Source organism: Thunnus albacares, chromosome 22, assembly GCF_914725855.1.
Source record: "Thunnus albacares chromosome 22, fThuAlb1.1, whole genome shotgun sequence".
Lineage (NCBI taxonomy): Eukaryota > Metazoa > Chordata > Actinopteri > Scombriformes > Scombridae > Thunnus > Thunnus albacares.
Window position 1 is genome coordinate 21146349 of NC_058127.1, and position 14135 is coordinate 21160483.

The window sequence follows — 14135 nt, forward strand, 5'->3', positions numbered from 1 at the left end:
GCATCCAACCCCCGAAAGTTTAGTGAGAAGATAGCTCTGTGTTTGTTTGTGGTTGTAGATAACTCTGGTTCACACTCAAACATGGGAGGTGTTTACTGTATTACATGAACACTGTTTTTTTCCCTCATAGACTAGCATTTCTCAATGGGGGCAGTACTGTTTTTAATGCCTGTTTAGTCCTAGATTCAAATGCACATTTTCACAATTTCATCATTAGACTTCGGCATTTTCCTTTGTTTTTTCACAGCATAGTCAAGTCTATTTTCCTCTCTTTTACACACGTAACTTCATACAAATGTCTGTATTGGGCTCTGAGTGCTATGAAGACATGGGTGACCTACGCTCAACACTGTACCTGAATGCCTCCTGTGCAGACACAAGGGGAAACTATGCTGAGTCTCTACAGTGTTTTGCTGTCATTTATGGTCACACTAGCTTCTCTGTCCTCTCCCTGCTCTATTTGTTGGTGTTTGTATTTAGCTTAGTTTGTAACCTCACATGTATTAAAATTTGGCAAATTCCTGTAAACTTAGCTGCTGGCTGAAACATCCCCTCCTCTCAACCAGCAGCAGAGGGGGGAGGAGGAGGAGGAGGACAGGATTAAGGTACTGACTGATGTCTCTGTTCTTCATTCTTTCTAAACTTCACTCAGGATTTTAATGTCAGGAATATTATTTATTTTACTGATTTTTTTTTTCTTTCAAGTGAGATATTATTCACCATTATCAATCAACTTATATAGTGACTGCTGATGGAAACATTACTGTTGCTGCTGTAAGAAACAAGATTTTGTCATATTTAAAATATAAATCTATTCTAATCCTATACTGATTTTCTTTTAAAATAATAATTCAAAACCCCCCAATTCTTTAGTCATGAAAAATATTATTGATAAATACTCTTATTTCTTTCTTTTAGCGTTTCATTCATTCCACCAATGCAGTCAACAAAGCAACATAACACATCAGTATAACTACCATCTCTACTGTTATCAGATCATTTTAACAGACACAAACATGATGGAAACGGTTGGTTACGTTACCTTTAGATGCTGAAAATGATCTGAATCAAACTGATGAGTGAAGGTGAAATTAATCAGCAGCTTCAACCAGGAAACCAACCTGAAGAAGAACAAACATGTAATTCACAGCAGGAGGTTTTTAAGGTCTGCTGATTCACAAACAGCCTCAACTCTCTGTATTCATCTCTAACATGAAGTGTTCTTTAAGTAAATCTGATTGCAGAACAGCAGCTCTGAACTTTGGAATGAAAAAACTGGAGCAAAAGTCAAATATTAACAGACAGTGTAAATCTTTATCCGTTGGATCATAAAGTTTGATGTATGCCTTTCATTCCAACAAGGAAATAAAAAGTAGTGAGATGGCATTAATGCAGTCTGTTGTATCTCTGTGATATGTGCAAAATGGGACAAATAAATTGTTTGTGGATAAGATAAAGATAAAATTCTAACCATAGCCGTTTCTACAGCTGGTTATTGGTCATAGCCTGACTATGGTAGGATGAGAAAATCACAGTTCAAATACATTCACTCTAAGCCTGTTTTACCAATGTTTTGTGGCTATTATTTTTTATGGCACACAGTGTGTTTTTTAAATAAATATTGTAATGATGATAGTTCAAAATTGTGTGAAAATGCACAGTTTTTAGTCAAATAACATCAAATTTTCTTGGGGGATGACCCCCAACCCCCCCCAACTGGAACCCCAGTGGGCTCTTGAGCTGGTTATTTTATTTGACCACTACAGGTCCAATTATTTAATCAACTGAATAGCATCATAAATCAACAATAATCATATCATATCAGCAAAATGGCGCAGAACAAGAAAAAATGCCGCCAGCATTCTGTTGAACTCTTTAGCTATGGATACATTTCCTTCTGCTTTTTTCCAGTAGCCTCAGACTTTTTCTTTGGTAGGCTGCTCTTGTTTTCTGTTGGAACAATTAATAAGAATTCTTCTTGTTTGAGTGTCAAATTTCTAACTGTTGCATTTGTTTAACACTCATAAATATAATTTCTATTCATATGGCTTTTTTGCTCCCTGCATGGGAAACTAATGATAATGATATTCCAACTGCCCAGTTAAATCAATCTGTTATTTGGCATATAATAACATTTTTTATGATATTACACAAAATAATAATCAACATTAATATTCAGGGGAGACAATTAGCCTACATTTTATTTGATGGGGGACAGTAAGGGACCTGGATAATGGATAGGGGGGTGCTGGCCCAACCACTGCCATAGACCAATTGACTGGTTGAAGAGTAGGTTCAGTCCACCAAGATTTTCTTTGGTTGTCTACAGCCCTACAGTTTTGTCCACAATGACCTGAAATACTTGAAATTAGTGTGAAGAGGTTGTCAGAGGTTTAAGACCATATTTCTACTATCACTTTGTATCTGAAACCATGAGGCACCACTTTATTTTACCACGCAAATCCTTCACCATGGACAATGTAAACAGGCCACATAATATTCTATTAAACTGATTGCACATAACATAGAATATCAAATCTAGGAAATATCTGTTAGTCTTTACATGTTTTTTGTACATGTTGCTACAAACCCAGTGATTTAACAATCTTTTTATAGCTTCCCTTGTGGTCTGCAGTCAGAAGATGAGATCTCTGTATGCTTTGCTAAGAGTCAGTCATATGTATATTGAGGACTCTCTGCTCTCTTTGTTTTTATGTCTGTATGGTTTCAAGCAGGATGTCTCCACAGTCTTACTTTGTTTTCTTCCAAAGCAACTACAGTATGCATTTATAATTCAGATTGTTTAGCAGATGATAAATGATTTTTCAAGTGAAACCAGTATATTTAAAATGCCATGTTCACTGATTTTGTACAAGTGCAGGAACATAATGAAAATAAACTGTTACACTTTTTTGTCCTAAATGCAGTACCGTGTTTATGTTTTTTGTGTCATTAATGAGCTAATAATTTCAATCATGTTACACTGTGAAAGGTTATCACATTACCGATGTGGTAATATGATGCTTACTGTGTGGTTACCAAGACCCTACTAACCAAGATATAGTAGGAACAGTAGTAGTTTTAGAGCATGATGTACAGTGTACTGTAGTATGAAACGTCTCAGCCATAACACAACAGACCACTCTCTATCAGTTCTGTGTCAGCACGGTTCTCTGATGTACTGACCTCAGACCAGTGTTCATACTGGGAGCTCAGTGCACACTGTGGTGTTGTCTCTTATTATTGGCTGATAGAACTGTTTGAAAGCCAAACTCAGACAGTTGGAAAAGAAAAGAGTGAGGCTGAGGATGCTTTGTCTAATCTGAATGTCCTGCTGTAGCTTAAAAGATAGGTTCACACTTTTTCAATTCTGCCTTAAAACAACAGTCAGGTGTCCATATGAACAGTGATAGAGGTTTTCCTCACTGTAAACATTCCTCTGCAGCAGCTACTGTGGTTTTAGTGTTAGGGTTGCAGGATGTAGACATGGTTGCACTCCCACCCACCTGTCATTTAATGCAGTCACGGCCTCAATTATACATAACTTAAAGTTATATAAAAATTTACCCCCGTACAGTTGCCATGAATGGGGAAATTAGCTATACAGACCAAAACCGTGTTTTGTAGCAGGCTGTAAACATGTTTATTTCTGCTGTGAAGTTGTGTATTTTAACATGGGGGTCTATAGGGATTGACTCGCTTTTGGGGCCAGCCCCAAGTGGCCATTCAAGGAACTGCAGTTTTTTACACATGTGTGTTGGCCTCAGTTTTCAGCCCCAAAGGTTGCTGCTTGGATCTAACTCTAAGCTCTACAAAAAAGATTTTAAAGAAAGAACCATATTTTTCCACTGATACTACCACTAGTGGTATCTAGCTATGCAGACAGTTTGGGCTTTATTTATTTTCTGCCTCCACTCCCAGTGCAACAGAGTTCTTATTTGTAGTGCTCAAAGCATCAAAAAGTTATTTTTGTACTACAGCTGAGAAAAAAGGGGTTTGTCTCCTCCAGCTTAGGTAGAAATGAAAACATAAGATTGTGTACATCTGACAAATGATCTTTGCCATGCTGTATTTCTGGTCTATTTCAGGGGTATTCATAGGGGTAAATATTATCATGCCTGCATGTTATTTGCTGAACATGACGGTCACTCCGTTGCCAAATCTCAACCACAACTGGTCTCCACAGTATGTCCTCACTAGTGTTTATACTGCACAGTTAGTTTATGTTTCCTTAATATTAAATATGACGCCAGGGTGGAGAGCCTTTGTGTTCTTCATGTACCTCTCACCATGTGAACCGTCTCTAAAAGCAAACATGTGATCAAGTTTCCTTATTAGGGCACACAGTGTCACTTCAAGTTAGCCAATCAAACGTAGTCCTGTCTGTAAAGAGTGGAGTAACTGTCGACATACTGTCATTCAGCACAGACATTTGAACACGATGACATCTCCAAACTTTGTTTTCTATCTGACATGTCTGTTCTTGGGGAAAATGGGTGAGTAGTGTTTTTGTGTGCCCAGTTTTTATCTTTCAGTGTGAGCTCACTCCTCATGCAAATGTTTAATTTTTCAATGTGCTGATTTCTATCACCAAAATCTCTCTCTCATCATACTACAGCACAGGTGACCAATCTGAAATTGTCCTCATCTGTGAACCAAGAGAGTGGTTTTCTATCAGTTAATGTTGGGGAAAAGCTGTCTTTACAATGTTTCTATGAAGTTGATGTTTCATCATATCTGTACTGGTACAAGCAAACTCTGGGACAGAAACCAAGGCTCATCTCCACCTTCTATGTGAATGAGATAAATGGTACTTTTTATGATGAATTCAAGAACAATCCTCGCTTCACACTGGATACTGAAAACGGTAAAAATCACTTGACGATTTCAGAGTTACGTCTTTCAGACTCAGCTACTTACTACTGTGCAAGTAGTATATCATACAAATTTGAATTTGCAGAAGGAACTGTTGTCAGTGTAAAGGGTTCAGGTTTGAACATCCAAGCTTTGGTCCATCAGTCGGCATCTGAGAGCATCCAGCCAGGAGACTCTGTGACTCTGAACTGTACAGTACACACTGGGACCTGTAATGATGGAGAACACAGTGTTTACTGGTTCAAAAACTCTCAAGAATCTCATCCAGGAATCATTTACACTCATGGAGGCAGGAATGATCAGTGTGAGAGGAACAACACACAAACACACACCTGTGTCTACAACTTGACAATGAAGAGTCTGGATCTTTCTCATGCTGGGACCTACTACTGTGCTGTCGCCTCATGTGGACGGATAGTGTTTGGAAATGGGACCAAGCTGGACGTTGGCTGTAAGTAACTCTCTAGCAGACATTGTTTCATCTGATCAATACATGATTACTCCATAATCAAACTTAACATCAAAATAGAGATAAATCTGAGAGCTGTGTAATATCTCTTTATGTCTCTCTGCAAATGAGGTAGACTCTGCTGTCTTGGTGTATTTCTTGAGTGGAGCTTTGGCGTTCACCACCATCATCAGTATTTTACTGGCTTTCTCAGTGTGTATGATGAACATGATCAACAGCTTCCAATCTGCAGGTAACTGTTTATATCTGACAGCTTGTATTCACTGAACATGACTTTGAATAAAATGACTTTTTCTGTTTTCACAACCAGAGTCTCAAGAAAGAATTTCAGCTTCCTCCACAGTCAATGCAAAGGTGAATAATATCCTTTGCTAATATCCTTTTTTCAGCGCAACAATAAATAATTTTTGGACATTGTTTTAGAATAATATCATACTGATATATACTTTGTTACCAGGGTTACAAAGACGCAGACAACCTGTATTATGCTGCTTTAAGTGTGAACCTGACCAACAGACGAAGAAGACAGAACCAAACCTGGAGTGAATGTGTGTACTACAGCGTAAAGTAGTATAACTGGACATGTTTCATTTGTACTTTGTGCATAAGACATTATATTGTAGAATCTCTTTGAAGGTGTAACATGGATTTAGTTGAAAGTTTGAAAGAAATATGTTTTATAGTTTCTTAATTCTCTTGCTCTGCTTTAGTATTTTTAGGATACTCTACTTTTTGTCTTAGTAGTCTTAAGCAGAATATCTGCACAGCTTTGTTTCTTGCAAATACACTGTGTATCTCATGTTATTTTTAGTACATACTGTATGAATATAAAGATTTTTGTGTCTTAACCAGTAAATCATTTGATCTATACTGTAGAAGATACTTGTGGGTTTTTAGGATAAAGATTATGTTGTGTTTTATCCGCATTGGTTTGTTTGTATTGGTTTAACATGTATGTGTTTTTGTACATTTTATATTATTAATCAAATAAACATAATCTAAATTTGGAAGACATTGACCATGAGACAAGTCACTTGTTCTGGAACAACAAAATAAAGTGGCACAGGAAGGTTTCTTCTAATGACCTGAAGCTCTGTTAATTTATAGTGTTACGGTTTGGGGAAAATTGACTGGCAAGAGTGTAAGGGGAGGAGGGGTGGGGGGCGTGGAGCGGGTGTGGCTGTGTGAGGCAGGAGGGTGGGAGTTGCTCAGTGACATATAATAATAATAATGAGAGGAAGAGAAACAGTGCAACGTCGTTAAAACGAGTCAGAGGTCAGAGCTGGCAGTCACAAAAACAAAAGAAATCCTCCTCTCATCTCGGCCTGCAGCTCTTTAACTCTCCACTTGTCCGTTCCTGCAGATATCAGCTGGTAAAATCTTGTTTTAAAACATTAAACCACAGTGTAACCTGAGCCATTACTGAACCTGCTCGACCGCAGCTCTGCTCTGTAGCAGACAGGTTCAGCTCATAGACAGGACAGGCAGTTCTGGCTGCAATTTAACGTTTTGAAACAAGATTTTACTAGCTGATAACCACAGGAACAGACAGCAGCGCTGTAGCTGCCATTAGCTCCTGAAGCTACAACTGTCTCGATCAGCATATATTTGAAAATAAGCGGGGGGCTGGGTGAGGTGGGCGTTATCATTCTACCATTTATATTAATTTCATGACACTGTATGTCAGCATTGGCCACGCCTTTTCAGGGCTGATTTTAAACAGCAGATGACAGGTTGAGCCATTTGCAAGCCATGAAATGCCGATTTTGTATAAATTTGGTGTCAATGTCAATATGAACACCAGCGTTGATGTGTTTCATTACAGTACAGTCATATAATTTAGTTTATGGCACAAAAAACACGTTTTAGTGTGCAGTAATGTTACCTCTTTAAGAGCACTAGTCAGAATACCATAGACTGTAAAAAATAATGGACATAGCCACTGTGACATCACCCATTGGTTTGTGGACTCCCATTTTGAAGCCTCAAGTTTGCATTTTGACTGTCACCATCTTGGATTTTTGGAGTCAGAAATGACGATATTGATGAGAGGATGGAGCTGATCCTAATGCTAGCTGCTAGCTTGGTTAGCACATTGCATTTACAGTCTATGATTAACTGTGATAATGCAAATGCTAATGGTATTTTTCGCTCGTGAACAACAGGCTTAAACCATTAAAACACAATGTACTTACTGGAAAAAAACTCCTTAGAGGGTCTTTTAGTACAACCAAACGCCGAACAAGACTTTTGTAGGTGACCAAAATGTTACAATTAACTTTCATTAACTGAAAACACACTGAAATAGCGACAATTATGGCTACACCTATACTCTGTGAATCTGGGGCTACGCGATGGTTACGTTACCTCACCAACGTTGTCGCTATGGGAGCAACTTGCCTGTGACGGCACCAGTGGAGGCTGGTCCGTAGAGGCAGAGGAGATTGATCCTCCTCTATTTTTTGAAAGGCAAGGGAGAGATCAAAATATAAAGAAGAATATTTGGTTGAAATAAACCATTACAAATCTCAGTATTATTTATAAAGTATTTTTTATCTTTTCTTTGGAAAAAATCCATTACTGAAATTCTGTTTAAAATGCTTCAATAGTGACACCTGCAGGGCGGGAGGAGAAAGGGCAGTGTGTGTGAAGTGGTTGGGGGGGGGGGGCAATTGTTGGAGGTGGAGTGGGGGACAGAGGAGGATGTGTGCCTGCTGTCCTCCGCAAGGTGGGATCTCTTACATTGGACTTAATGTATTTCATTTTTTTTCATGCTAATCTGTGATTAGCCATGACACGTAAAATGACGCCCCAAGGGAGGCTGTCCTCCCTTACCAATCAACAACCAGAATGCAATATTGATATTGAGTTGGTCCAATGATAGCCTCCAGATTTCATCTTCAATTCTCTCCACTGTAAGGCAGAGTAGCAGCAGTAGATAGCTGCTTGCTTTAGCCAATGCAACAGCTGGCTTGTTTTAGCAGCCTGAAGGACTCTTTATACATCCATGGAAGGACTTTTAAGGACTGTTGTTAATCTAATGGGAGAAAATATCTGGACTGGGCAGCGCAGTAGCAGCAGGACGCTGCTGGGGAGGCTGGAGAGAGAAGCAACAGGAGAAACAACCATGAGATTTAGCTTGTTTGTCATTGTTGCTAATGATATCAGACTGGTTAAGCAACAGCCACAAAGTTCTGATAACTAACAAACAAGATGACCAACAGTCACAAATGGACGTTATGACATGAATACTTCATCTCCATGAAAGAAGGAAGAAGACGTCTGATAACGTGAGTCAGATACAGCTTCTCTCTCCGTCTCTTTGGTCAATTTCATCTCTGTTGGTTAAATGTCTCTGTGTGGCTGTTGTGTGAATTTATCTCCTTCACAAGAATGCAGCAGAGATCATATAATGTGTTGTGGGTAACGTTAGTTTGCTTGTTGAAGTTACAGTGAGCTGTCTGGACTCACTCATTCATTCGTTTTTAATTGGTTGTTCAGTCACCTGTTGATGATGTGTGATTAGTGAATGAGTGCAGGAGGTCTGGCTGCTTGCTTCTGGCAGTTTCTTTAGTTTGTTTTTAAGCTGAGCCGTATATTGAGTAATAAGCTTAAAGTAACTAGAATAACAAGTGTTAACTAGTGATGTAACGGATTGTAGTTGATCCGTGATCTGTACGGATCGCCCCCAACGGTTCGGTAAGTAAACAAACTGCTGTAAGTACAAGTCATGGACAGACAGATCAAACCAGCATCTAACGGGTATGATGTGACATTTGAGTTATGTTTACCTGCTGTTTAATGTGCTGCAACTGAGCAGCTAATTAGCATCGAGCTGCTAACTGACGTTAGCGGTGAATGTTTGTTATCATGAAGTTTTGTTGATGTGGACAGAGGCTGTTTCATTCACTGTTTAAAATAGGAAGGTTTCATGCCTCATATTGCAATATCTGAGCATTGAATATTTAATATGTTTTATTTTATTGTATTTTATTTAAACATTGGACATCTTAAATGTTGTTTTCATTTAAGACCATGGGCAAAAGTTCCTTGCTGTTTCTGGCTGTATGTGTGTTACAGAATAAATAGAAAACAAAGTTTTATTTGTCTCCAACGTTTTTTTTCGCTGATCCTAATAATGATCTGATATGTGACTCAAATCCGTGATATGATCCGAACCATGAGTTTTGTGTTCATGTTAAGACCCCTAATGTTGACATGTCAGCTTTGTAGACTATATTTTGTATGTCATGCACATAGATCAGAGTGTGTAAGTCATGTATTTGATACATGCATTAATACTTTCTGATGTGAACCTACACTTTTAGATCTGTGAATATTTTTAGTGTTCAGTCTTTCTAGTATTCAGCACTGATCTGTTCCTGTATCACATTAGAAGCTTTGTGCTACTTTATATATTTCTGTATACTAAGAAAATATAAAGGAAACACGTGTAAATCATGTGATATGTTTGTTGGTAAAATGACACATTTGATCCACTCCATGGCTAAAATGAGCACCTCTTTGTTTAGAGACAATATGTATATGCTAAATGTCTTTAAAGAAGCAGCCATTTCACCACTCAGGTAAATTGTTTTATTGACATATAAAATTGCCCCTACCCCTCCGATTTCATGAGGTGGGACAATAATATAGTTTGATGTGGTTTGTTGTTTGATTCCATGTTGGTTTTCCTCCTGTCCTCCCCAATTTTTTGAGTCACCAGCCGCCACTGGACGGCACCCACCTGTCACTCAATGCAGCCCCACCCTTCATTATGCCTAACTTTAAGCCTTAGTAAAAATTTAAACGGGTAAGCTATACAAAGATTTACCCCCTGTGCAGTTGTCATGAACAAGGAAATTGGTTATAGGCAAAACCGTGTTTTGTACCAGGCTGTAAACATGTTTATTTCTGCTGTAAAGTTGAACATTTTAACATGAGAGTCGATTGAGATTGACTCGCTTTTGGAGCCAGCCTCAAGTGGCCATTCAAGGAACTGCAGTTTTTGACACTTCTGCGTTGGCTTCAGTTTTCAGCCTTGGATGTTGCTGCTTTGATCTAACTCTAAGCTCTATAAAAAAGATTAAAAAAAAAAAAAAAAAAGATTTACAAAACCATATTTTTCCACTGATACTACCACTAGTGGTATCTAGCTATGCAGACAGTTTGGGCTTTATTTATTTTCTGCCTCCACTCCCAGTGCAACAGAGTTCTTATTTGTAGTGCTCAAAGCATCAAAAAGTTATTTTTGGACTACAGCTGAGAAAAAAGGGATTTGTCTCCTCCAGCTTAGGTAGAAATGAAAACATAAGATTGTGTACATCTGACAAATGATCTTTGCCATGCTGTATTTCTGGTCTATTTCAGGGGTATTCATGGGGGTAAATATTATCATGCCTGCATGTTATTTGCTGAACATGACGGTCACTCCGTTGCCAAATCTCAACCACAACTGGTCTCCACAGTATGTCCTCACTAGTGTTTATACTGCACAGTTAGTTTATGTTTCCTTAATATTAAATATGACGCCAGGGTGGAGAGCCTTTGTGTTCTTCATGTACCTCTCACCATGTGAACCGTCTCTAAAAGCAAACATGTGATCAAGTTTCCTTATTAGGGCACACAGTGTCACTTCAAGTTAGCCAATCAAACGTAGTCCTGTCTGTAAAGAGTGGAGTAACTGTCGACATACTGTCATTCAGCACAGACATTTGAACACGATGACATCTCCAAACTTTGTTTTCTATCTGACATGTCTGTTCTTGGGGAAAATGGGTGAGTAGTGTTTTTGTGTGCCCAGTTTTTATCTTTCAGTGTGAGCTCACTCCTCATGCAAATGTTTAATTTTTCAATGTGCTGATTTCTATCACCAAAATCTCTCTCTCATCATACTACAGCACAGGTGACCAATCTGAAATTGTCCTCATCTGTGAACCAAGAGAGTGGTTTTCTATCAGTTAATGTTGGGGAAAAGCTGTCTTTACAATGTTTCTATGAAGTTGATGTTTCATCATATCTGTACTGGTACAAGCAAACTCTGGGACAGAAACCAAGGCTCATCTCCACCTTCTATGTGAATGAGATAAATGGTACTTTTTATGATGAATTCAAGAACAATCCTCGCTTCACACTGGATACTGAAAACGGTAAAAATCACTTGACGATTTCAGAGTTACGTCTTTCAGACTCAGCTACTTACTACTGTGCAAGTAGTATATCATACAAATTTGAATTTGCAGAAGGAACTGTTGTCAGTGTAAAGGGTTCAGGTTTGAACATCCAAGCTTTGGTCCATCAGTCGGCATCTGAGAGCATCCAGCCAGGAGACTCTGTGACTCTGAACTGTACAGTACACACTGGGACCTGTAATGATGGAGAACACAGTGTTTACTGGTTCAAAAACTCTCAAGAATCTCATCCAGGAATCATTTACACTCATGGAGGCAGGAATGATCAGTGTGAGAGGAACAACAACACACAAACACACACCTGTGTCTACAACTTGACAATGAAGAGTCTGGATCTTTCTCATGCTGGGACCTACTACTGTGCTGTCGCCTCATGTGGACGGATAGTGTTTGGAAATGGGACCAAGCTGGACGTTGGCTGTAAGTAACTCTCTAGCAGACATTGTTTCATCTGATCAATACATGATTACTCCATAATCAAACTTAACATCAAAATAGAGATAAATCTGAGAGCTGTGTAATATCTCTTTATGTCTCTCTGCAAATGAGGTAGACTCTGCTGTCTTGGTGTATTTCTTGAGTGGAGCTTTGGCGTTCACCACCATCCTCAGTGTTTTACTGGCTTTCTCAGTGTACAAGATTAAGAGAAACAGCTTCCAATCTACAGGTAACTGTTTATATCTGACAGCTTGTATTCACTGAACATGACTTTGAATAAAATTACTTTTTCTGTTTTCACAACCAGAGTCTCAAGCAACATTTTCAGCTTCCTCCACAACAAATGGCGAGGTAAAACTTATTTAACTGTCGAATTAATATTTAAACACATTTTTAACACAACCATTATTGTTGGAGAGTTTTTTGGACATTGTGTTGATGTTTGTCAGGAGCCATATTGTTATCAACTTGTACATATTTTGTTACCAGAGTTACAAAGAAGCAGACAACCTGCATTATGCTGCTTTAAGTGTGAACCTGCCCAACAGACCAAGAAGAGCGAGGAACAACACCAAGGATGAATGTGTGTACTCCAGTGTAAAGCAGTAGAATTACATGTTACATTTCCAGTTTTAAAGTAATATTTTTTATTTTTATTTTATTTCATTTTCATATTATCATGTAGATTTAGAAGTTGATCTTGAGATAAATATTTTTTATAGCTTCTTTAATCTTAGATGAGGTTAGTTAATGTGCACATTTAGCAAACGTCTCTAAGGTGTTGCTTTTGTCTTTGTGGTTTTAAGCAGGATTTCTTATTGTAAGATGAAAATCTGTATTTGAAATACTGAGACAGTTTTTAATACATTTGAATAAATTCCAAAACTAGTAAATGTATTGTATAAGCACAGATGAATTGATGACTCATGGCCTTTGTTTTTATACATACATTTTATATAATTAGTGATCAAATAAATAATATAAGTTGATTATGGATCACTTTGACCTTGACATAATATGTGTGGGTTTGAGTTCAGTCCCTGGTAGCATTAACTGCAGCTTCATCATACAAGCGTGGCTGGTGGCATCATGTGAATCAGAGAAATCATGTAACTGACATCACTCACTCTAGTTAGTGGGTGACTCTTGTGTTCTGGCACAAAAGTAAAATGGCACAGGAAGGTTTTTATACTGACCTTCAGTACTTGAATCCACATATGTTCAAGTCAGGTACAGTATATGAAGTCTGGAAATGTAACAATGTAACAGGCTGGAGGATGATCCCACTTTCACTCAGTGACTTCATTTGAAAACTGGATCTAGTAGATCTGTTACTAACTCAGTTGCTATTACACAACCAGGTTATCATTGTGTCTTCCCACTGTGTACTGTGTTCTACTGCACATCCAACATGCAGCCACTGTTTCAACATTTACTACTGAAAATACAGAGAAATACTTAGTGTTTGATTGTTTTTACAAAACAAGCTTGTATACAGACTTTATGCCAGTTGTGTGCAGATTTGAATACAAATATGAGACTGACTGACCAGTGAAAAGAAAATTTATGGTATATTTCCCTGATGAATTTTCCATAAATGTGGTCATTGTGACTCAATGAGTCATGCTAACTTTGCACTCGCCAGCAACAATATAGAGATTCATGGATATGAAGACTCACACAACACAACATATATCGGGGTATATACTGGTGCTTTATGAGTGTAACTTCGACCCACCACACATTACTGCATCGACTGTATACTGAGCTGCATCTGAGTGCACAGCAGCAATGTGACTGAACACATCCAGTTACATACTGATGGAGGACTGCAGCTGCTGCTTTGTGCTGCTTTCACTATGCAGTCCATGTAGAGCAGGTTTAAGAGGGGAAAAGCTTTCATGAAATACAGTGGTTATACATTTTTGGCACTTTTTTGATGATAAACACATGTAGAAAAGAAAAATAATTTGTGGTTTTTAGCAGGATGTAAGAGTGTTTCCACTCTCACAAGGATATCTCTTGAGCCAAATCCACTTAAAGGAAATGTGGTTACTGTGGTTCTGTGTCGTGGTAATTTTGCTCTCTCCAGCTCTGTTATAGAGATTCAGGGAATTCACAAAGACGTCTATCATTGGGACAAACTGCTGAGACTCCTTCAG

General features: G+C 38.3%; 2 protein-coding genes across 3 annotated transcripts; both read left to right on the forward strand.

The window, feature by feature from the left end:
- The first annotated feature begins 4156 nt into the window (after positions 1-4156).
- On the forward strand, positions 4157-6356 carry LOC122973267 (immunoglobulin kappa light chain-like). Its single transcript, XM_044340670.1, has 5 exons — positions 4157-4496; positions 4619-5326; positions 5460-5576; positions 5655-5698; positions 5802-6356. Exons 1-5 carry the CDS (start codon positions 4442-4444, stop codon positions 5913-5915), a joined length of 1038 nt encoding a protein of 345 aa, XP_044196605.1. The 5' UTR covers positions 4157-4441; the 3' UTR covers positions 5916-6356.
- A 3531-nt stretch (positions 6357-9887) lies between these two features.
- On the forward strand, positions 9888-12886 carry LOC122973260 (immunoglobulin kappa light chain-like). 2 transcript variants are annotated; one of them, XM_044340662.1, is made up of 6 exons: positions 9888-11122; positions 11245-11493; positions 11587-11955; positions 12089-12202; positions 12281-12324; positions 12463-12886. In XM_044340662.1, exons 1-6 carry the CDS (start codon positions 11068-11070, stop codon positions 12580-12582), a joined length of 951 nt encoding a protein of 316 aa, XP_044196597.1. In that variant the 5' UTR covers positions 9888-11067; the 3' UTR covers positions 12583-12886. The 2 variants fall into 2 exon arrangements, with proteins under 2 accessions (XP_044196597.1, XP_044196596.1); XM_044340661.1 differs by having other exon boundaries at positions 11245-11955.
- The last annotated feature ends 1249 nt before the right edge of the window (positions 12887-14135 follow it).

Coding starts and splice junctions, on each gene's coding strand:
- LOC122973260 (XM_044340661.1), top strand. CDS start 11,068: ATGACATCTCCAAACTTTGTTTTCTATCTGACATGTCTGTTCTTGGGG. Junction 11,123..11,244: donor TCTGTTCTTGGGGAAAATGG/GTGAGTAGTGTT, acceptor ATCATACTACAG/CACAGGTGACCAATCTGAAA. Junction 12,203..12,280: donor AAACAGCTTCCAATCTACAG/GTAACTGTTTAT, acceptor TTTCACAACCAG/AGTCTCAAGCAACATTTTCA.
- LOC122973267 (XM_044340670.1), top strand. CDS start 4,442: ATGACATCTCCAAACTTTGTTTTCTATCTGACATGTCTGTTCTTGGGG. Junction 4,497..4,618: donor TCTGTTCTTGGGGAAAATGG/GTGAGTAGTGTT, acceptor ATCATACTACAG/CACAGGTGACCAATCTGAAA. Junction 5,327..5,459: donor GACCAAGCTGGACGTTGGCT/GTAAGTAACTCT, acceptor CAAATGAGGTAG/ACTCTGCTGTCTTGGTGTAT.